General features: G+C 43.9%; 1 protein-coding gene across 1 annotated transcript; it reads right to left on the bottom strand.

Moving 5' to 3' along the window:
• Positions 1–761: 761 nt before the first annotated feature.
• On the bottom strand, positions 762–13,911 carry LOC110510152 (ras-related protein Rab-39B). The gene is made up of 3 exons (XM_021591507.3): positions 13,387–13,911; positions 12,394–12,620; positions 762–5,564 (listed from the first exon to the last, which is right to left on the bottom strand). Exons 2-3 carry the CDS (start codon positions 12,606–12,608, stop codon positions 5,138–5,140), a joined length of 642 nt encoding a protein of 213 aa, XP_021447182.1. The 5' UTR covers positions 12,609–12,620; positions 13,387–13,911; the 3' UTR covers positions 762–5,137.
• Positions 13,912–22,361: the final 8,450 nt, after the last annotated feature.

Genomic DNA, 22,361 nt, shown 5'->3' with positions numbered 1-22,361 from the left:
TATTCCTCCTCCATCAAACTTTACAGTTGGCACTATGCATTGGGGCAGGTAGCATTCTCCTGGAATCCACCAAACCCAGATTTGTCCATCTGACTGCCAGATGGTGAAGCCTGATTCATCACTCCAGAGAACACATTTCCACTGCTACAGAGTCCAATTGCGGCAAGCTTTACACCACTCTAGCCGACACTTGGCATTACGCATGGTGATCTTAGGCTTGTCTCTGGCTCCTCGGCCATGGAAACCCATTTCATGAAGCCCCCGACAAACAGTTATTGTGCTGACTTTGCTTCCAGAGGCAGTTTGGAACTCGGTAGTGAGTGTTGCAACCAAGGACAGATGGTTTTAATACACTACCGCTTCAGCACTCGGTGGTCCTGTTCTGTGAGCTTGTGTGACCGTTGTTGCTCCTAGACGTTTCCACATCACAATAACCTCACTTACAGTTGACCGGGGCTGCTTGTTGGGAACTGACTTGAACTGACTTGTTGGAAAGGTGGCATCCTATGACGGTGCCACGTTGAAAGTCACTGAGCTCTTCAGTAAGGCCATTTTACTGTCAACGTTTGTCCATGGAGATTACATGGCTGTGTGCTCGATTTTCTACACCTGTCAGCAACGGGTGTGGCTGAAATAGCCGAATCCACTAATTTGAAGGGGTGTCCACATACTTATTTTTATATAGAGTGTACATCCAGTTTAACCTCCGGAATATCAATTTCTTTCAACTGCTTGTTGAATAAACAGTGTTTTTTCCAGGCTGGGGGAATATTTTTTTATTAATTGGGGTGTGCGTGTGCATACAAAGGCAACTAACACTGAGCACATGTATTTTGGATGGGCATCATAGAGCACTGGAATATTGACCATGCCTTTGCTGAGATCAAATGTTTATTCCTTACAAGCATATGAGACATCGAACCTGCCCTTGTGCCGTGCACTCCAAACCTATACACCGCTAAAGAAACATGGTCTGCTTTACGTTTGTTTCAAAAAAAGAAATGACATCTACCAGTCACAATTTAATTGGAATACATCCTAGCTCTGACTAGGTTGATCAAGACATGATTCATAGCCATTTCAAACCTCTGCATGACACTGTGCAGGTAAGCACCATCACTCAGAGCCTCAGGGGTATAGCAGAGAACATGAAATATGAAAAGATTGTTCTCTCTACATTCCTATGTCACAGTCATTCAATGGTTTAAAATGAAAAACAAAGTTGGTTTAGCGCCAGTGCTGTGAATTCAGCAGCTGATCTGGTACCTGGCTTAGCAGAGAATACAGCCAGGAGAGTCCATTCAACGACATTGGTGGGGAGTACAGGAGGCTGCTGAGGGGAGGACAGCTCATTATAATGGCTGGAATGAAATGAATGGAATGAACCACATGGAAACCATATTTCACTTGTTAGATACCGTTCCATTTATTCCGTTCCAGCCCTGACTATGAGCCCATCCTTCCCAATTAAGATGCCACCAGCCATCTGTGGTGGGGAGGGTATTCACACGTGTCTGGCACATGGAGGCTCAATACGCATGTCTAATATGTAGGTAACGGATGTCTCTCTAAAGGCTGTGGACTTCCCCGGGGATCTCTCTCCTTTCATAATCAGAGGGTGTGACTTCAGTGAAAGAGGGGGAAACCAAACCAAACCAATCTTATTACCCTGAACAGAGCAACACTCCAGCTGTTGTAATATACAGTGCATTCGGAAAGTATTCAGACCCCTTGACTTTTTCTACATTTTGTTACGTTAGTCTTATTTTAAAATGGATTCAATAGGTTTTTTCCCTCATCAATCTACACACAAGACAAAGCAGAAACAGGTTTTTGGAAAATGTTGCAAATTCTTTCCTTAATGCGTTTGAGCCAATTAGTTGTGACAAGGTAGGGGTGGTATACAGAAGATAGCCCTATTTGGTAAAAGACCAAGTCCATATTATGGCAAGAACAGCTCAAATAAGCAAAGAGAAACGACAGTCCATTACCTTAAGACATGAAGTTCAGTCAATGCGGAACATTTCAAGACAATTGAAAGTTTCTTCAAGTGCAGCCGCAAAAACCATCAAGCGTTATGATGAAACTGGCTCTCATGGGGACCGCCACCGGAAAGGAAGACCCAGAGTTACTTCTGCTGCAGAGGACAAGTTCATTAGAGTTACCAGACACTGAAATTGCAGCCCAAATAAATGCTTCACAGAGTTCAAGTAACAGACACATCTCAACATCAACTGTTCAGAGGAGACTGGGTGAATCAGGCCTTCATGGTCGAATTGCTGCAAAGAAACCACTACTAAAGGACACCAATAAGAAGAAGAGGCTTGTTTGGGTCAAGAAACATGAGCAATAGACATTAGACCGGTGGAAATCTGTCTTTTAGTCTGATGCAGAGAAGGTGAATATATTATCTCTGCATGCATGGTTCCCACCGTGAAGCATGGAGGAGGAGGTGTGATGGTGTGGGGGTGCTCTGCTGGTGACACTGTCAGTGATGTATTTAGAATTCAAGGCATACTTAACCATCATGGCTACAACAGCACTCTGCAGTGATACACCATCCCATCTGGTTTGGGCTTATTGGGACTATCATTTGTTTTTCAACAGGAAAATTACCAAACACACCTCCAGGCTGTGTAAGGGCTATTTGACCAAGAAGGAGAGTGATGAAGTGCTGCATCAACAATCTGGCCTCAACAATCAACCGACCTCAACCAAATTGAGATGGTTTGGGATGAGTTGCACCACAGAGTGAAGAAAAAGCAGCCAACAAGTGCTCAGCATATGTGGGAACTTCTTCAAGACTGTTGGAAAAGCATTCCAGGTGAAGCTGGTTGAGAGAATGCCAAGAGTGTGCAAAGCTGTCATCAAGTCAAAGGGCGGCTACTTTGAAGAATCTAAAATATATTTTTGTTTGCTTAACACTTTTTTTGGTTACTACATGAATAGTATCGGCCCAGTCCACCTGGCTGTGCTGCTGCTCCAGTTTCAACTGACCTGAGCCCTAGGACCATGCCCCAGGACTACCTGACATGATGACTCCTTGCTGTCCCCAGTCCACCTGACCGTGCTGCTGCTCCAGTTTCAACTGTTCTGCCTTATTATTATTCGACCATGCTGGTCATTTATGAACATTTGAACATCTTGGCCATGTTCTGTTATAATCTCCACCTGGCACAGCCAGAAGAGGACTGGCCACCCAACATAGCCTGGTTCCTCTCTAGGTTTCTTCCTAGGTTTTGGCCTTTCTAGGGAGTTTTTCCTAGCCACCGTGCTTCTACACCTGCATTGCTTGCTGTTTGGGGTTTTAGGCTGGGTTTCTGTACAGCACTTTGAGATATCAGCTGATGTACGAAGGGCTATATAAATACATTTGATTTGATTTGATTCCATATGTGTTATTTCATAGTGTTGATGTCTTCACTATTATTCTACAATGTAGAAAATAGTACAAATAAAGAAAAACCCTTGAATGAGTAGGTGTGCCCAAACTGGTATTCAGACCCTTTACTCAGTACTTTGTTGAAGAACATTTGGCAGCGATAACAGCCTCAAGTGTTCTTGGTTATGACGCTACAAGCTGAAACGTAACAAAATGTGGAAAAAGTCAAGGGGTATGAATACTTTCCGAATGCACTGTATCTCCTACAAATATTGAAAGTCATGGAATTTCCCATTTCTATCACACCATTATGACATTTCATGTTCTGGAAAATAATTCATCCAGAACACCCTGGCTATTTACAAATGGATAAAATGCAACTATACACGTGCAGTATTGAACAACCCTGAAGGAGAGTAAAATTCAGGTTGATTAATACATGTTGTAGCTTTCCTTTCGAGCAAATGGTTAGTTTCCTGCTGCATAGATACTTTGAACCTAGGAGGCTCTTTAAATTGCTCTCAGATATGGTCTGCTTGGGATTAACGTTGTATATGGACATGGGCCTGGCAGCAAATGGGATCATAGCTAACCCAAAAAGTTCAATGGGGAGGGTGGAAACTGGCATTGAGAAAAAATACATTTTAGAGGTACTAAAGGTTGTGGTTGGAAAATATAACGGTTAGATAAAGCACGTGGCTGAGTCCGGAAGAAATATTGGACACGTGTGGAATGTTGCTTAGGATCATGTTAAAACTACAAGCATTGGACCCTACAGTATGCAGGTATTAAATAAACTGAAGAAAAAACTACTCTAGAACAGCCGACCCCATTTAAAGCTTGGTGTTCACAACATCAGGAGGCGCTATCGTTGTGTAGATGTCAATGTTTAAGGGGTGAGCTTACTGTTAAAGCCAATGGAGTATATAAAACGTCTTTCTCATGGGACGCATTCTCTAACGATTATGGTGGATGGCCAGGGTGGTCAAAAAAGGTGATATGTTATACAGTACCTTGTGTCCCCAACTGTGCATTTAATATGAGCAACGATGAAGAAAACGGCAAATGAAAAACATTGATGTTAGGCATCGCACAGTGCAGCCTACCCAACACTCAACTGTGCAAATTCCCTGTTGATACTCATGTAGAACTGATTCAGTCCACGCAAGCTTTGGTTCCATCTGTGATGAAAAGGATGATGGCAATACACTATTGTGTTCTTGGTTGTTCATGTGTCTGGGGGTGTCATCAGTCTCGCACCAAAAGCAGGAGGCATTGCACACAGCCAGTAATACAACACACGCTTTCTGGTTCTTTCCATAGCCAAGGTGGAATAAGCTGTGATAGATTTGGTGTTTCCCCCTGTATTGAACACCCCCCCCCCCCCCCCCGATAGTTGTGTGAGTTCCCCAGACTCCAGAACACAGAACAGACGTGTAAAGTTTGAGGTGTGTTCCTTCTGTGGGGCACAAGATGAAGCATAAATACAGGGAGGACAATGAAATCATAAAACAGGCCATTTCTTGTCTTTCAAGTGCCTGTAACAGGTAAGACAGAGACGCCAGGAAGGTTACTGTGGAAAGTAGCTGTATTCATGTTTTATTCAGTGGTAGACTAGAGCGGGAATGGCCTTCCAGTACTCAGAATGGGAGTGAGAGAGATATATATATGTGACAAGATTGCGAGCTAGTGGGACATAATGTAACAGGACTGCATGGGCTGGGTTGAGTGAAGCCAACTAGACAGACAGGCTAATCAGCAGAGGCACCGCCGGCCACTCTTGGTGACCTCTTCTGAGGAGTGCACCACGTTGGGCACTAAGCCACTCTTCACCCCCTCCCAACCCTCCTGGATGTTGATGTCACCGCTCTTCACGAGCTCAAAGATGTCCCGCGTTAGCTCAGTGAAGGCCTTTTCCACGTTGATGGCGTCGCGAGCTGATGTCTCCACGTAGCGCATACCATAGGTACCTGCCAGCTTCTCCGCCTCTTGCTGGCTCACCTGCCTCTGGGGCTCCAGGTCGCACTTGTGGCCCACCAACAGAAAGACGATGCTGTGAGGCTGGACGTGACTCCGGGCCTCCTCCAGCCACTCATGCACATTCTGGAAGGAGCGACGGTTGGTGATGTCGAACAGCAGCAGCCCCCCAACAGAGTTACGGTAATAAGCCCTGGTAATAGACCTAGAGAGGGTGAGAGGATAAGCAAAGAAGAGGGACAGTGGTAAATACACTGAAAAAATATCACATGTTGTCGTGACGTGACCCTTTCTGTGTATAGATCATGGCTTCTCACTCTCTCCTACTGTTCTGTTATCTCAGGTCGTAAATTCCTGGCGGAGACTCTCTCCCCCTTTTCATGCAGTATGGAGAGAGGAACAAAGGAACTCCTGCCAAATTCTACTACATTCCAGAATTTGAGACTGGAACAATATCTATGTTTTGGAGGATGTGTAAACGGTCGGTGGAGAAGCCAGCTACGACCCGGTCCGTTTTTTTTCATGTTTGTGAACTCATGAAAGACAATACAGCCACATTACCATAACTCTGTTTATACAGGTGCCTCCGTTATGAGGTTTGCATCAAATTATTGTATAAAATGAATGAGTAAAGATGAAACTATTTGTGAAATGATGTATTCCCTTTAAAGTTGAACTAAGTGATTGGCCCGCCCCCGTGAACACAGTCATGATCAGGCGTCATAGAACAGCCTTTTCTACTGTTATGAAGAAAACCTCCTCCTGAGGAAATCCTCTTCAGACCACACGTACCTCGGTGTCAGCTGAGGTGGCACAGGTTTGAGTACAAAGATTGAGCAAACCCACAGCGTGAGCTGTTATTGCGAATAGTTATTGAATTCCTAACCATACCACATGGCTACACGGCTGGAAATGGTTCAACTCAGACTATCGATGCCGACAGAATAAGAGCTAATCTTAGATACTAATTAATAGTCTGCAGCTAGAAATTATGTAAACCTGGGGTGCTATTACTGACAACCGCCGAAACATTTATTTCTGAGTGATACTCTGATGTATTCATTCTAACCACGAAAGACTGATCTTCAGGGCAGCAGAGAGAAAGAGACGCGGATGAACTGACTCTCCAGCAGACGGACCGGATTCCAACAGAAAAGATCATGACACATGGGCGTAAATCTATATATTGATTGCAATTTTTCCAGAATGAGTGAGCGTTCATGTGCAAAGGATTAGCATTTCAATTAATTATAGTAGTACTGTGTGTAGTGATCCCTCTGGTCTTTCCCGCTCTCGCTCAGTCCACACCCACTTCCCTTTGTCCACCAAGCCGTCATATCGGCTTAGCCCACTAGGGAATCTCCCCTATCATTTGTTAGTAACAGATCTACTGCTTTGTTTGTTTATGCGTTTCTGGGATTATTTATTTAGTTAGTAAATAAATGATTAAGACAATTGGTGTATGGATGATTCATTGTAAAGGCTGGGTTCGTGCAGATAACCAACCATTTACGACATTTAGAATGAGACTGACGTGAGCTAAATAATAATTCATTAATAAGAAGACTAATTGATCAGATATTCAAATATCTGAAGAGTTACGTTAGGAAAATTATAACTTTGTAATCTGAAGATTTCCCTGGTGCCCCAACTTCCTGGTTAATTACATTTACATGATTAGTTTAATCACGTAATTATAATTACAGAGAACTGATTTGATAAAATAACAGTCTTCACTTTTAATGATGCCAAAGACACGACAATGTAAAGTCTTGGTCCCATGTTTCATGAGCTGAAATACAAGATCCCAGAAATGTTCCATACTCACGAAAAGCTTATTTCTCTCAAATTTGGTGCGCAAGTTTGTTTACATCCCTGTTAGTGAGCATTTCTCCTTTGCCAAGATAATCCATCCACCTGACAGGTGTAGCAAATCAAGAAGCTGATTAAACAGCATGATCATTACACAGGTGCACCTTCTGCTGGGGACAATAAAAGGCCACTCTAAAATGGGCAGTTTTGTCACACAACACAGTGCCACAGATGTTTCAAGTTTTGAGGGAGCGTGCGATTGGCATGCTGACTGCAGGAATGTCCACCAGAGATGTTGCCAGATAATTTAATGTTCCTTTCTCTAACATAAGTCGCCACCAACATTGTTTTAGAGAATTTGGCCGTTCTTCCAACTAGTCTCACAACCGGAAAGACCATGTGTATGGCGTCATGTGGGTGAGCGGTTTGCTGATGTCAACGTTGTGAACAGAGTGCCCTATGGTGGTGGTGGGGTTATGGTATGGACAGGCATAAGCTACGGACAACAAACACAATTGCATTTTATCAATGGCGATTTGAATGCACAGAGATACAGTGACGAGATTGTGTGGCCCATTTTTTTTAAGGTCATGTGAAATCCATATATTAGGGCCTAATTTATTTATTTCAATTGACCGATTTCCTCATATGAACCGTGACTCAATAAAATCTTTAATCTTTGAAATAGTTGCATGTTGTGTTTATATTTTGGTTCAGTATAAGTTTGAAATATCCAATAAATGTTGTTCCACTTCATGATTGTGTCCCACTTGTTGTTGATTCTTCACAAAAAAATACAGTTTTATATCTTTATGTTTGAAGCCTGAAATGTGGCAAAAGGTCGCAAAGTTCAAGGGGGCCGAATACTTTCGCAAGGCACTGTATGTTTATCCCCGTTTTGTTCCGTTTGCTTCTGTTTAAGAAACGTTTTTCAACAGAATCGGCAGTATGAATACACCCCTGATCACACGTAAACAGAGTTCACTCATTACAGCCACGTTGTCGCTTGTGGACTTCAATGCACAACAAATCAGCTGTATGTGACCAGGCGAAAAACCCTTTCCAAGACAAACCTCTATAAACAGCCCACATCGTTGTCACCATATTAGCTAAAGTAACGTCCTAGTCAACATAGCTAATATAACTAATGCGTTAGTAAACGGCTACAATCATGAAGTAACGTTACAGTGTACTGTTAGTTAGCAGTTACATGCCGGGCCCTGGTGGCAATAAATGAGTAATACCAAAAGCTTACTTTGACTTGGAAGAGTTCCAGTGTTGTGTTGGAAAGTCATAGCCAGCTAGCTAACATAGCATCCCTCTGTTTGAGCAGAGTGATTCAGTAGGCTAAACTAGTTAGCTGCATTACTAGCTAAGTAAGTGAAACAGATGGGTCCCGGGAAGGTGAGAGCGGTGGTGGATTGGCCCCAACCTACGTCCAGAGTACGGTTGCAGAGTTTCCTGGGATTTGCCAACTTTTATCGCCGCTTTATACGGGGCTACAGCACCCTGGCTTCCCCCCCACCTCTCCTAAGGTTCCGTTCACTTGGTCTCCAGCTGCTGACCGGCCGTTCCCGGATCTCAAACACCGCTTCACCACAGCTCCCATCTTGGTTCATCCTGACCCGTCCCGCCAGTTCGGAGTGGAGGCCGATGTTTTGGATGTCGGAGTGGAGTCTGCCCTGGACCTCAGGTTACATCCCTGCGCCTTATTCTCTAACCGCCTCAACGGCATGGCGAGGAACTACAATGTGGGGAATCGTGAGCTTCTCGCGGTGAAGATGGCGTTGGAACATCCATTCATTGTGTGGACCGACCACAAGAACCTGGAATATCTCCACACCGACAAGCGCCTCAATTCCAGGCAGGCTAGGTGGGACCTACTGTTCACCCGGTTCAACTTCTCCCTCTCCTACCGGCTGCGCTGTCACGCTGCTATAGCCCCACGACTACTACCCCAGGAACTTGAGACCATCCTTCCCACCTCGTGCCTGGTGACGGCACTCAGCTGGGGAATAGGGAAGCAGGTTCGGGAGGCACAGCGTTCCTCAAACCGGATGTTTGTGCCTGACGCGATGCTTGCCTGCCAGCCGGGCTCCCATCGGAACCTGGCTTTTGTGAGACAACACTTTAGGTGGCCTACCACGGTTCCTGACGTCTCACATTCTTCGCCGCTTGCACGGTCTGTGCACAGAACAAGACTCCTCGGCAAGCTCCGGCTGGTCTCCTCCAAACTCTGCCTGTCCCTCACTGTCCTTGGTCTCACATCTCCCTGGACTTTGTCATGGGTCTCCCACCGTCTGATGGCAACACCGCCATCCTGACCATTGTGGATCGGTTTTCCAAAGCCGCCCACTTCATTCCTCTCCCCAAACTACCATCTACCAAAGAGATGGCTCAGCTCATGGTGCAGCACGTCTTACGGATTCATGGACTGCCAGTTGACATGGTCTCCGACCGGGGTCCTCAGTTCTCATCCTGGTTCTGGAAGGCGTTCTGCACCCTCATTGGGTCATCGGCCAGCCTGTCCTCCGGGTTTCACTCCCAGTCCAACGGCCAGTCGGAGCGAGCCAACCAAGACCTTGAGACTACTCTGCACTGCCTGGTCTCCGCCAACCCCACCACCTGGAGCCAGCAGCTTGTGTGGGTCGAATACACCTGCAACACCCTTCCCTGCTCTGCCACAGGCCTATCACTTTGAGTGTTCCCTGGGGTATCAGCCCCCGCTCTTCCCTGAGCAGGAAGAAGAGGTCAGCATACCTTCGGCCAAGATATTTGTCCCCTGCTGTCGTCGTACTTGGAGGAGAGCCTGGTCGGTCCTTCCTCAAGACCACCTCCAGGTATTGACGACAAGCGGATCACCACCGGACCCCGGCTCCACAGTATCATCTCGTGCAGAAGGTATGGCTGTCCACCCAGGATCTGCCCCTCCAGGTGGAATCCCGCAAACTCTCCCCCCGGTTAATAGGCCCTTTTCCCATCGCTAAGGTTATTAGCCTTTCATGTGTCCAGAGTTAAACCCATGTGTCACAGCCCCTTGTGTCCTGTTTCCTGCCCTTCTGTATCTTGCCCCACCTTACTGGATTATTGACCCCTACCTGCCCTGACCCTGAGACTGCCTGCCGTTCTGGATCCTTTGCACCCTCTCTGGATAATTGACCCCTGCCTGCCTTTGAACTGTCGTTTGCCTGCCCCTGTATTAGAAATAAACGTTGTTTCCTTCGACAATGTCTGCATCTGGGTTATACCTGAAATGTGATAGAAACTGAAAGTGGAAAAAAATGACTCTCACTCTATTTCTCTCTTGCTTTTTAATTTTGTAAGAAATTAATTTGTTAAAAACTGTTCAACTATTGCCTTATACGCTGCAGTGCTAGCTAGCTGTAGCTTATTCTTTCAGTACTAGATTCATTATTTGATCCTTTGATTGGGTGGACAACCAGTTCATGCTGCAAGAGCTTTGATAGGCTGGAGGACATCCTCCAGAAGTTGTCATAATTACTGTGTAAGTCTATGGAAAGGTGTGCGAACCATGAGCCTCCTTGGTTTTGTATTGACGTCAATGTACCCAGAGGAGTACGGAAGCTAGCTGTCCTCCAGCTACACCATGGTGCTACCCTACAGAGTGCTGTTGAGGCTACTGTAGACCTTCTTTGCAAAATAGTGTGATGAGACACATTTTAGATAAAATTATATATTGCTATACACTACCGGTCAAAAGTTTTTTAACACCTACTCATTCAAGGGTTTTTCTTTATTTTTACTATTTTCTACATTGTAGAATTATCAGGAATCAAGGTAAGACCCAGATGCAGACTGTCCAAGTAACACTATTTATTGTAACAACAGGGGCAGGCAAAGACAGGTCAAGGCTGGCAGGGGTCGAAAATCCTGGGTAAGGCAAAGGTACAGGACAGCAGGCGGACTCAGGGTCAGGGACAGGCAGGGTTCAGTAATTCAGAGGTGGAACAAAGGTACAGGATGGTAGGCAGGCTCAGGCAGAGAGGTCAGGTGGGCGGGTACAGGGTCAGGACAGGCAAATGTCAAAACCGGGAGCACTAGCAAAGAGAGGCTGGGAAACGATAGGAGCTGACAGGAAAAACGCTTGTAAGCTTGAACAAACAAGACGAACTGGCAACAAAAAGAGAACACGGATATAAATACACAGGGGATAATTGGGAAGATGGGCGACGCCTGGAGGGTTGTGGAGACAAGCACAAGGACAGGTGAAACAGATCAGGGCGTGACAAGAATAATCTTGAAGACATCAAAACTATGAAATAACACATGGAATCATGTAGTAACCAAAAAAGTGTTAAACAAATCAAAATATAGTTTATATTTTAGATTCTTCAAATAGCCACCCTTTGCCTTGACAGCTTTGCACACTCTTGGCATTCGCTCAACCAGCTTCATGGGGGAGTCACTTGGAATGCATTTCAATTAACAGGTGTGCCTTCTTAAAAGTTAATTGGTGCAATTTCTTTCATCCCTAATGTGTTTGAGCCAATCAGTTGTGTTGTGACAAGGTAGGGGTGGAATACAGAATATTTGGTAAAAGACCAAGTCCATATTATGGCAAGAACAGTTAAAATAAGCAAAGAGAAACGACAGTCCATCATTACTTTAAGACATGAAGGTCAGTCAATACGGAACATTTCAAGAACTTTGAAAGTTTCTTCAAGTGCAGTTGCAAAAAGGAGAAGGTGTTATGGTGTGTGTGCTTTGCTGGTGACACTGATTTATTTTGAATTCAAGGCCCATTTAACCAACATCGCTACCACAGCATTCTGCAGCGATTCGTCATCCCATCTGGTTTGGGCTTAATGGGACTATCATTTGTTTTTCAACAGGACAATGACCCAACACACCTCTAGGCATTGTAAGGGCTATTTGACCAAGAAGGAGAGTGATTGAATGCTGCATCAGATGACCTGGCCTCCACAATCCCTGACTTCAACCAAATTGAGATGGTTTGGAATGAGTCGGACCGCAGAGAGAAGGAAAAGCAGCCAACAAGTGCTCAGCATGTATGGGAACTCCATCAAGATTGTTGGAAAAGCGTTGCAATGTAGAAAATAGTACAAATAAAGAAAAACCCTTGAATAAGTAAGTGTTCTAAAACTTTTGACTGGTAGTGTAATAATAATTACAGGTGACAAAAAAAAAAACTTTGTGGTCTTTACAATGGAAGATTTTTTTTTAAATCAAAAAAGTGTCACCTGAATCGCTCTTGTCCGGCTGTGTCCCAGATTTGAAGTTTAATGCGTTTGCCTGGTTCTATCTCCACTAGGCGTGAGAAGAAGTCTACACCGACTGTGGGGTCGGACACATGCGCAAAGCGTCCCTCTGTGAATCGCCGGATCAGGCACGACTTTCCTACTGTCGAGTCCCCAATGACGATGAGTCGAAACTGGTACAGCCATATCGCTTCCATCTCTCATAGAATCTATGGGGAAAAAATTAAATATTTGACGATGAGTAAATCATGCGCATGCCCAGTCTACATCGAAACAAATAACTTAACACTTGTTTTGACCCCAAGGGTAGGCTATCCAATCCACTATCAGTGATATCCTTATCGGGCTATTTTTTACAAATGTAGTTCTGTGTGGTAGGCCTGCTTATATTTTTTAAACCTATTTGTGAGGATGTGTGCGCAAAAAACATCGAAAACCGAGTTGATTGTTTTCCCTACTTTAAAAGCCCAATAGCCCACAGCGCACGGTTTATTAGCTTTTTCTTGAAAAACGTATCTGCCTGCCCTACATTATTAGGGAAAGGCCTCTCCTCTTTCCTGGTAAATGCAGACAGCTCTTAAAAAAGAACACTCGCATATTCAGCTCACATGTGGACACACAGTTGTTGCATAGCAAAGCCGATCAAGTGCAATAATAACATGTGTTGACATAAAAGGTTTTTCTTAAACACAATTAAAAGGGCAGTTATGCGCATTTTTATGGACAAACAATAGGCTACGTATTGAATACTAATTTCACCATTGCAAAAAAAAAACGTATTAGTTCTGGGCTACATAAATCTGAACGAGTCTTATAACATTTAAAACACATTTAACTTATCTTCTTTCTGCTCTTCGTAGACAATAGTCTTAATCTAAAATCGATTTACAACGGTATTATCTGTGGCAATGGCATATTAATCCATAATACATTTTAGAACATGGTCGTGTACTAATTTTATGTGCAATTAATTACCTTGTTAGATGAGCGATCAACGGCTGTAAATAGCAAATCCCATGTTCTTGAGAAATCTCGTATATCGAAGATGCTCTCGGAAACAGTGATCTCAGGAGGCCTAGTCAAACACTGTTTTACCCCAAGCAGTGATACGCAAATAGGCCTTGTCCTAGTATCCTTTTGTATTATTTTATTCTACACAGGGAACTGTTACTGTGATGGCAAGTTTGATGTAAAATTGGCTAACGGCCGTCCTTACAACTTGTCGATGGTTTAATTTCATAGCAATTTCATGTTTAAAGATGGAGATGTTTGTGAAAATCCGCTGATGAAATGGCAGTAACAGCATCACATAGCATTACTCATTCCTCATCAGCACCATTACCGTAAGAACTCAGACATCAACGCAGTAAAAATCTCCAGGGGCACGACATTGGGTGTTACAAATGGGCATTTAAATGGAGTCCTATGAAGATCAGATTCGGGTTATCATACCTGACATAAAGGGAATGTCTTTGTGGGAGAAAAAGAATGATGACAACTGTGTGTAATGAACACCAGGGGAGACAGAGTGCTGGTTTCAAGCACAGGGCACAGCAGGTGTTTATTGGTAAAGGACCACAGGAGGAGGTAGGTAGCTGGGTCCAGGGGCAGGCAGAAGGCCGTACACAGGGTGTCCAAAAAGGCAACAGTACAAGCAAGGAAAAGGCTAGTAACGTCATCCGGGAGATCAGGCAATAGGTTTATAACAGAAAATCTGATAAGCTAAAGTACAGGCAGGGAATAGGCAAAAGGCTTTGTTAGTGAGGCAGGCCAAAACTATCATACACTGGAGGATTCAATTACAGGGGAAAACCAGAGCTCCGAATAGAAGTGTGTCACAAACAATACCTCACAATGATGGGTGCAGGGAACTGAACTAAATAGTGTGTGATAATGACATGCAGGTGTGTGAACAGGTGATTAGAATTGAGGTGATTGGGATCTGGAGAGTGACATCAGGGGATCTACATGTTTGAGAGTGTGAGTTTGAAGCAGATGTTACACCTGAATGATCGAAATAGCTAGGGTCTGAATCATGCTCTGAGTTAGGCCTACAGTAGGCTGCAGGATACAAGAGAATGAGTGTGGCTTGGCAGTAAAAAAACAAACAATGTTTATTATGACATCCGACATTGGGTAGAAAGCACACTGGTCTTGAGGTGACTGGAGGGCCAGAAACTCATTGCGGAGGTGTTGGAGAGCTACCGAGTAGACCTATAACAAATATATATATATTATATATCCAGTACCAGTACCAGTAAAAAGTTAGGACACACCTACTCATTCAAATACACACCTATTCATTCTTTATTTGTACTATTTTCTACATTGTAGAATAATAGTGAAGACATCAAAACTATGAAATAACACATTTGGAATAATGTAGTAACCAAAGAAGGGCTAAACAAACCCTTTGCCTTGATGACAGCTTTGAACACTCTTGGCATTTTCTCAACCAGCTTCATGAGAAATGCTTTTCCAACAGTCTTGAAGGAGTTCCCACATATGCTGAGCACTTGTTGGCTGCTTTTCCTTCACTCTGCGGTTCAACTCATCCCAAACCATCTCAATTGGGTTGAGGTTGGGTGATTGTGGAGGCCAGGTCATCTGATACAGCACTCTCCTTGGTCAAATAGCCCTTACACAGCCTGGAGGTGTGTTTTGGGTAATTGTCCTGTTGAAAAAGAGCAAACCAGATGGGATGGCATATCAGTGCAGAATGCTGTGGTAGCCATGCTGGTTAAGTGTGCCTTGAATTCTAAATAAATCACTGACAGTGTCACCAGCGAAGCACCCCCATACATCACACCTCCTCCATGCTTCACGGTGGGAACCACACATGCAGAGGATCATCCGTTCACCTACTCTGGGTCTCACAAAGACACAGCGGTTGGAACCAAAAATCTCCAATTTGGACTCATCAGACCAAAGGGCAGATTTCCACCGGTCTAATGTTCATTGCTCGTGTTTCTTGGCACAAGCAAGTCTCTTCTTTGGTGTCCTTAAGTAGTGGTTTCTTTGCAGCAATTCGACCATGAAGGTCTGATTCACGCAGTCTCCACTGAACAGTTGATGTTGAGATGTGTCTGTTACTTGAACTCTGTGAAGCATTTATTTGGGCTGCAATTTCTGAAGCTGGTAACACTAATGAACTTATCCTCTGCAGCAGAGGTAACTCTGGTTCTTCTTTCCGGTGGCGGTCCTCATGAGAGCCAGTTTTATCATAGCGCTTGATGGTTTTTGCAACTGCACTTTGAAGAAACGTTCAAAGTTCTTGAAATATTCCACATTGACTGACCTTCATGTCTTAAAGTAATGATGGACTGTTGTTTCTCTCTGCTTATTTGAGCTGTTCTTGCCATAATATGGACTTGGTCTTTTACCAAATAGGGCTATCTTCTATATACCTACCTTGTCACAGCACAACTGATTTGCTCAAACGCTTTAAGAAGGAAAAGAATTCCACAAATTATCTTTTAACAAGGCATACCTGTTACTGTCACGTTCTGACCTTTATTTTCCTTTGTTTTTGTCTTTATTTAGTATGGTCAGGGCGTGAGTTGGGGTGGGCAGTCTATGTTTTGTGTTTCTATGTTTAGGTTTTTGTTTCAGCCTAGTATGGTTCTCAATCAGAGGCAGGTGTCGTTGGTTGTCCATCTCAATGTCAACAAAACAAAGGAGATGATCGTGGACTACAGGAAACAGCAGTGGGAGCACCCTTCCATTCCATATCGACGGGACAATAGTGGAGAAGGTGGAACATTTTAAGTTGAACATTTGTAGTAACCAAAGAAGGGCTAAACAAACCCTTTGCCTTGATGACAGCTTTGAACTAGAAGCTACATTTCGCTACACTCGCATTAACATCTGCTAACCATGTGTATGTGACCAATAAAATTTGATTTGATGTGATTAGAATAATAGTGAAGACCATGTGTGGTTCCCACATGAAGCTGGTTGAGAGAAACTGTCAACAAGGCAAAGGGTTTAACACTTTTTTGGTTACTACATGATTCCATATTTGTTATTTCATAGTTTTGATGTCTTCACTATTATTCTAATCACATCAAATAAAATTTTATTGGTCACATACACATGGTTAGCAGATGTTAATGCAAGTGTAGCGAAATGTAGCTTCCAGTTCCGACCGTGCAGTAATATCTAACAAGTAATCTAACAACTACCTTATACACACAACTGTAAAGGATTGATTAAGAATATGTACATTTAAATATATGGATGAGCGATGGCCGAACGGCATAGGCAGGATGCAGTAGATGGTATAGAGTACAGTATATACATATGAGATGAGTAATGTAGGGTATGTAAACATTATATTAAGTGACATTGTTTAAGTGACTAGTGATGCATTTATTACCTCCAATTATTAAAGTGGCAAGAGATTGAGTCTGTATGTTGGCAGCAGCCACTCAATGTTAGTGATGGCTGTTTAACAGTCTAATGGCCTTGAGATAGAAGCTGTTTTTCAGTCTCTCGGTCCCAGCTTTGATGCAACTGTACTGACCTCGCCTTCGGGATGATAGCGGGGTGAACAGGCAGTGGCTCGGGTGGTTGTTGTCCTTCATGATCTCTGTTGCCTTCCTGTGACATCGGGTGGTAGGTGTAGATGTCCTGTAGGGCATGTAGTTTGCCCCCGGTGATGCGTTGTGCAGACCTCACTACCCTCTGGAGAGCCTTACGGTTGTGGGCGGAGAAGTTGCCGTACCAGGCGATGATACAGCCCAACAGGATGCTCTTGTTTGTGCATCTGTACATCTGTAAGAGTGTTTTTGGTGACAAGCCAAATTTCTTCAGCCTCCTGAGGTTGAAGAGGCGCTGTTGCGCCTTCTTCACCACGCTGTCTGTGTGGGTTGACCATTTCAGTTTGTCCGTGATCTGTACACCGAGGAACTTAAAATGTTCCACCTTCTCCACTATTGTCCCTTCGATATGGAATGGAAGGGTGCTCCCACTGCTGTTTCCTGAAGTCCACGATCATCTCCTTTGTTTTGTTGACATTGAGTGTGAGGTTATTTTCCTGACACCACACTCCGAGGGTCCTCACCTCCTCCCTGTAGGCCGTCTCGTCATTGTTGGTAATCAAGCCTACCAATGTAGTGTTGTCTGCAAACTTGATGATTGAGTTGGAGGCGTGCATGGCCACGCAGTCATGGGTAAACAGGGAGTACAAGAGAGGGCTGAGAACGGGGTGGAGATGTTGTCTCCTACCCTCACCACATGGGGGTGGCCCGTCAGAAAGTCCAAGACCCAGTTGCACAGGGCGGGGTCGGGACACAGGGTCTCGAGCCTAATGACGAGTTTGGAGGGTACAATGGTGTTAAATGCTGAGCTGTAATCGATGAACAGCATTCTTACATAGGTATTCCTCTTGTCCAGATGGGTTAGGGCAGTGTGCAGTGTGATTGCGATTGCGTCGTCTGTGGACCTATTGGGGCGGTAAGCAAATTGGAGTGGGCCTAGAGTGTCAGGTAGGGTGGAGGTGATATGATCCTTGACTAGTTTCTCAAAGCACTTCATGATGATGGAAGTGAGTGCTACTAACAGTTACCTTAGCTTTCTTGGGAATAGGAACAATGGTGGCCCTCTTGGAGCATATGACTGGGATAGGAAAAGACAGACTGGGATAGGGATTGATTGAATATGTCCGTAAACACACCAGCCAGCTGGTCTGCGCATGCTCTGAGAACACGGCTAGGGATGCCGTCTGGACCGGCAGCCTCGCTAGGGTTAACACGTTTAAATGTTTTGCTCAGTGAAGGAGAGCCCGCAGGTTTTGGTAGCGGGCCGTGTTGGTGGCACTGTAATGTCCTCAAAGCGAGACAAAGAAGTTGTTTAGTTTGTCTTGGAGCAAGACATCGGTGTCCGCGACGGGGCTGTTTTTCTTTTTGTAGTCCGTGATTGGCTGTAGACCCTGCCACATACGTCTCGTGTCTGAGCCGTTGAATTGCTACTCTACTTTGTCTCTATACTGATGCTTAGCTTGTTTGATTGCCTTGTATTCGGTCATGTTCCCGGTCGCCTTGCCATAATTAAAAGCAGTGGTTCGCGCTTTCAGTTTTTGCACAGATACTGCCATCAATCCTAGGTTGCTGGTTGGGGAAGGATTAAATAGTCACCGTGGGTATCACATCACCGATACACTTGCTAATAAACTCACTCACCGGATCAGCGTATACATTAATATTATTTTCCGATGCTATCCGGAACAAATCCCAGTCCACGTGATCGAAGCAATCTTGAAGCGTGGAATCAGATCTGTCGGGCCAGCGTTTCCTGTTTTAGTTTCTGTCTATAGGCTGGGAGCAACAAAATGGAGTCGTGGTAAGATTTACCGAAAGGAGAGCGAGGGAGGGCTTTGTATGCGTCGCGGAAATTAGAGTAGCAATGATCTAGAGTTTTGCCAGCCCGGGGCGCGCATTCGATATGCTGATAAAATTTAGGGAGCCTTGTTTTCAGATTAGCCTTGTTAAAATCCCCAGCTACAATAAATGCAGCCTCAGGATATGTGGTTTCCAGTTTACATAGAGTCCAATGAAGTTCTTTCAGGGCTGTCGAGGTGTCTGCTTTGGGGGGATTTAGACGGCTGTGATTATAATCAAAGAGAATTCTCTTGGTAGATAATGCGGTCGGCATTTGATCGTATGGAATTCTAGGTCAGGTGAACAAAAGGACTTGAGTTCCTGTATATTGTTATTATCACACCACTCGTTAATCATAAGGCATACAACCCACCCTTCTTCTTACCAGAGAGATGTTTGTTTCTGTCGGAGCGATGCGTGAAGAAACCGGTGAAGAAACCGGGTGGCTGTACCGATGTGACTGGTACTGTATATATTTTGACGAGAACATATGACAAGTTTATAAAATAAAAATTTGACCTTTCATGTACGGACTATGGAATCAAGTAGGATTACATAATTTCCTTGACTCCATCCTCATATGTTAAGGTGCACAGTGAACCTTAAAAGTTCTGTATGGAAACATTTGAAAGAATTTCAGGCTCTAGTTGGAATGGAATTAAAACTAAATTGTAATATGTTTTCCATGTGCCATCAACACCGGCAGATATTGGATCAGACAGCAGTGTGAGTTTTGAATGGGCTGTTGTACAAACGCAGACCATGTAACAGGAGCATTTGTTAAAACTTCTCGTTATAGCGGACCTTGGGGTCAGTAAAACATCAGTCAAGAGTTATGTCCATTAGATCTTTTCTCAACATTATCGAGCAACTATTGATGTTGACTTTGCGCTGAAGGTTCTGCACTGGGACAGTGACTCCGTTATAAGACTACAGCTTTGGGACATTGCCAGTATGTCAAACCACTTAATTTTACTTTGATATTACTTGATATATTATCAATTCATTGTAACACCAGTGGTTTGGACAAAACTGCAGACAATCAGTCTACATCAGACTTTATTCAAGTTTATGTTTTTAACAACTCAATATCAATGAATTAGCACACTTTTGATAATTACATTTGGTCTTATCCATAGATAGCCTGTGTTACATGTATCATCATTGTCACGATCATCGTAGTGAGGAGACCAAAGCGCAGCGTGGTGTGAATACCAACTTCTAATGAATGACGAAAAAAACACGAAGTACACTAAACAAACGAACAAAATAACAAAACGAACGTGACCGCTATCGAAACTGAGTGCTAACATGCAACATCACATAGACAATAACCCACGAACCACAATACAAAACAGGATACCTAAATATGGTTCCCAATCAGAGACAACAACAAACACTTGCCACTGATTGAGAACCATATCAGGCCAAAACACATAGAAACAGACTAACTAGACATGCAACATAGAATGCCCACTCATATCACACCCCGACCAAACAAAACATAGAAACAAACAACGCAAATAATGGTCAGAGTGTGACAATCATAATCACCAGTGTACAGTTTTTTTCCCTATAGAATTTAATGTGTACTGTGGAGGAACATGTGTCTTGTCTATTTGTTTATTAGGGTCCCCATTAGCTTTTGCAGTGGCAGCAGCTATTCTTCCTGGGGTCCACAACAAACATGACAAGTAACAAAACACTGATACTGTAATGCTTGTCGTGTGGGGAAGGAGAGGAGGACCACTGCACGGCGTGGTAAGTGTTCATATTTCAAATATTTTAATGAACACTGAAAACAAAACAATAAAAAACCAACGAACAGTCCTGTAAGGTACAACACTAAACAGAAAATAACCACCCACAAAACACAATGGAAAACAGGCTACCTAAATATGGTTCTCAATCAGGGACAACCATTGACAGCTGCCTCTGATTGAGAACCATACCAGGCCAAACACAGAAATAGAAAATCATAGACAAACTAACATAGACAACCCACCCAACTCACGCCCTGACCATACTAAAACAAAAGACAAAACAAAGGAACTAAGGTCAGAACGTGACAGATACACTGACAGACAATGACAGGGTTCACCTGGTCTCATGCTCATTAGAGCCATATGAGCACTAGTTACTCTTTCGCTCTCTGTATGTGTCTGTACTATGAAAACCTGACCTTTTCTGCTGTTTTTGGAATGTGCTAAATCCTAATGCAATATAATTAGATTATAAGTACATATAATTACAGTATACGCTAGATCAGTGCTGTATGTCGGTCTGACCCTGATATGTACTGTTCATGTATTTGTTTGTCCCAGGACAAGAAAGATATTGTAATATGACCCGTGTGTGTTACCGGAAGACTGTTGGAGCTCTGGGGGTGTTTGACATGACCCACGTGACCCACGACCTTAGTGTCCAGGTCGTCCTTTCAAGTGGAAGGACGACCTGGACACTAAGGTCACCCTCAGTCATGGCAAACCTGTCCCAGCTGTGGTGCTGGCCTACAAGTCTGACTAAGTCTGCTCCCAGCAGCTCAATCTGGACACATTCTGTGGGGAAAAAGGATTTGTGGGCTGGTTTGAGACCTCAGCCAAGGTAAGGGAGGGAGATAATGACACAGATAGGGAAACGCTTCAGCTTACTTACTGTAGTCCTCCTAGTCTCTCACAACTGCCGTCTGTGGGCTGCTCTGTGGGCTGCTCTAGAGGGTATCTTTGCAATGGCTAAGATAAGATACACTTAAATGGTGTGTGTGTCTGTGTGTGAGACAGACTAGCCTCAGTATATTAACGATTCTAATCTAAACACATTTCAGACTGCTGGGGAGCTCCCTGGCTGATAACATTTGACAGTCTTGGTCCTATGGACGATCACTTTGTACAATGGTCTCTATTTCTTATAAAGAACACAAACACATTTGACAGCAGCCTTTGATTGTCAGCTTGGGTTAACTTAACTCATTTGAATGTAATCACAAATACATGCGATCAATTGGAATGAAACGCTAGCATGCGTTTGAGAAGAACACAGGCTAGTTTGCCAAGGGGAATGTGAACAGGAACATGTAAAATGGTCCAGCAGGCTGTGTAATGTGTGTTCCCTCCTCACAGACTGAACCTGAGAGAAAGGGAACACTCACAGCTACTCTCTAATGAGTTACTCAGTTTAGTGTGAAGGCTGATTGGGTGAATATGTCACTGGGGCCAACCCAGCTGAGAGCTTACATTGATAAAGATGATGAAAGATTAGAATAAACCTTCTGTCTGATGTAAAAGGATTTAAAATCCTGAGCAGATCTGCCCTGGGATTACTCCCCATCTGAGATCTATTGTCTTATGTCCCCTAGCTGTCTCCTAGCTGTCCCCTAGCTGTCTCCTAGCTGTCTCCTAGCTGTCTCCTAGCTGTCTCCTAGCTGTCCATAATTTGTATATTTTTGGTTTTATTGCATAGGAGAACACTAACATTGGTAAACCCTACTGTAGAGAGAGCCAGGAAACTGAGAAGCTAGTGCTTTGTGAAAGGTTGTTGTTATAGCCAAATACTAATGATATAACATCAATA

The sequence above is a fragment of the Oncorhynchus mykiss genome, chromosome 29, assembly GCF_057628025.1.
Source record: "Oncorhynchus mykiss isolate SJ-2025 chromosome 29, ASM5762802v1, whole genome shotgun sequence".
Taxonomy (NCBI): domain Eukaryota; kingdom Metazoa; phylum Chordata; class Actinopteri; order Salmoniformes; family Salmonidae; genus Oncorhynchus; species Oncorhynchus mykiss.
The sequence above is the reverse complement of the archived record's forward strand: the minus strand, read 5'-3'. Positions and strand labels throughout refer to the sequence as shown.

What these genes read in the sequence shown, in the direction of transcription:
- LOC110510152 (XM_021591507.3), bottom strand. Translation starts at nt 12,608, where the DNA reads ATGGAAGCGATATGGCTGTACCAGTTTCGACTCATCGTCATTGGGGAC. An exon ending in GCCGGACAAGAGCGATTCAG is followed by an intron (nt 5,565 to 12,393) that starts GTGACACTTTTT and finishes CACCCTCTCTAG; the next exon opens with GTCTATTACCAGGGCTTATT.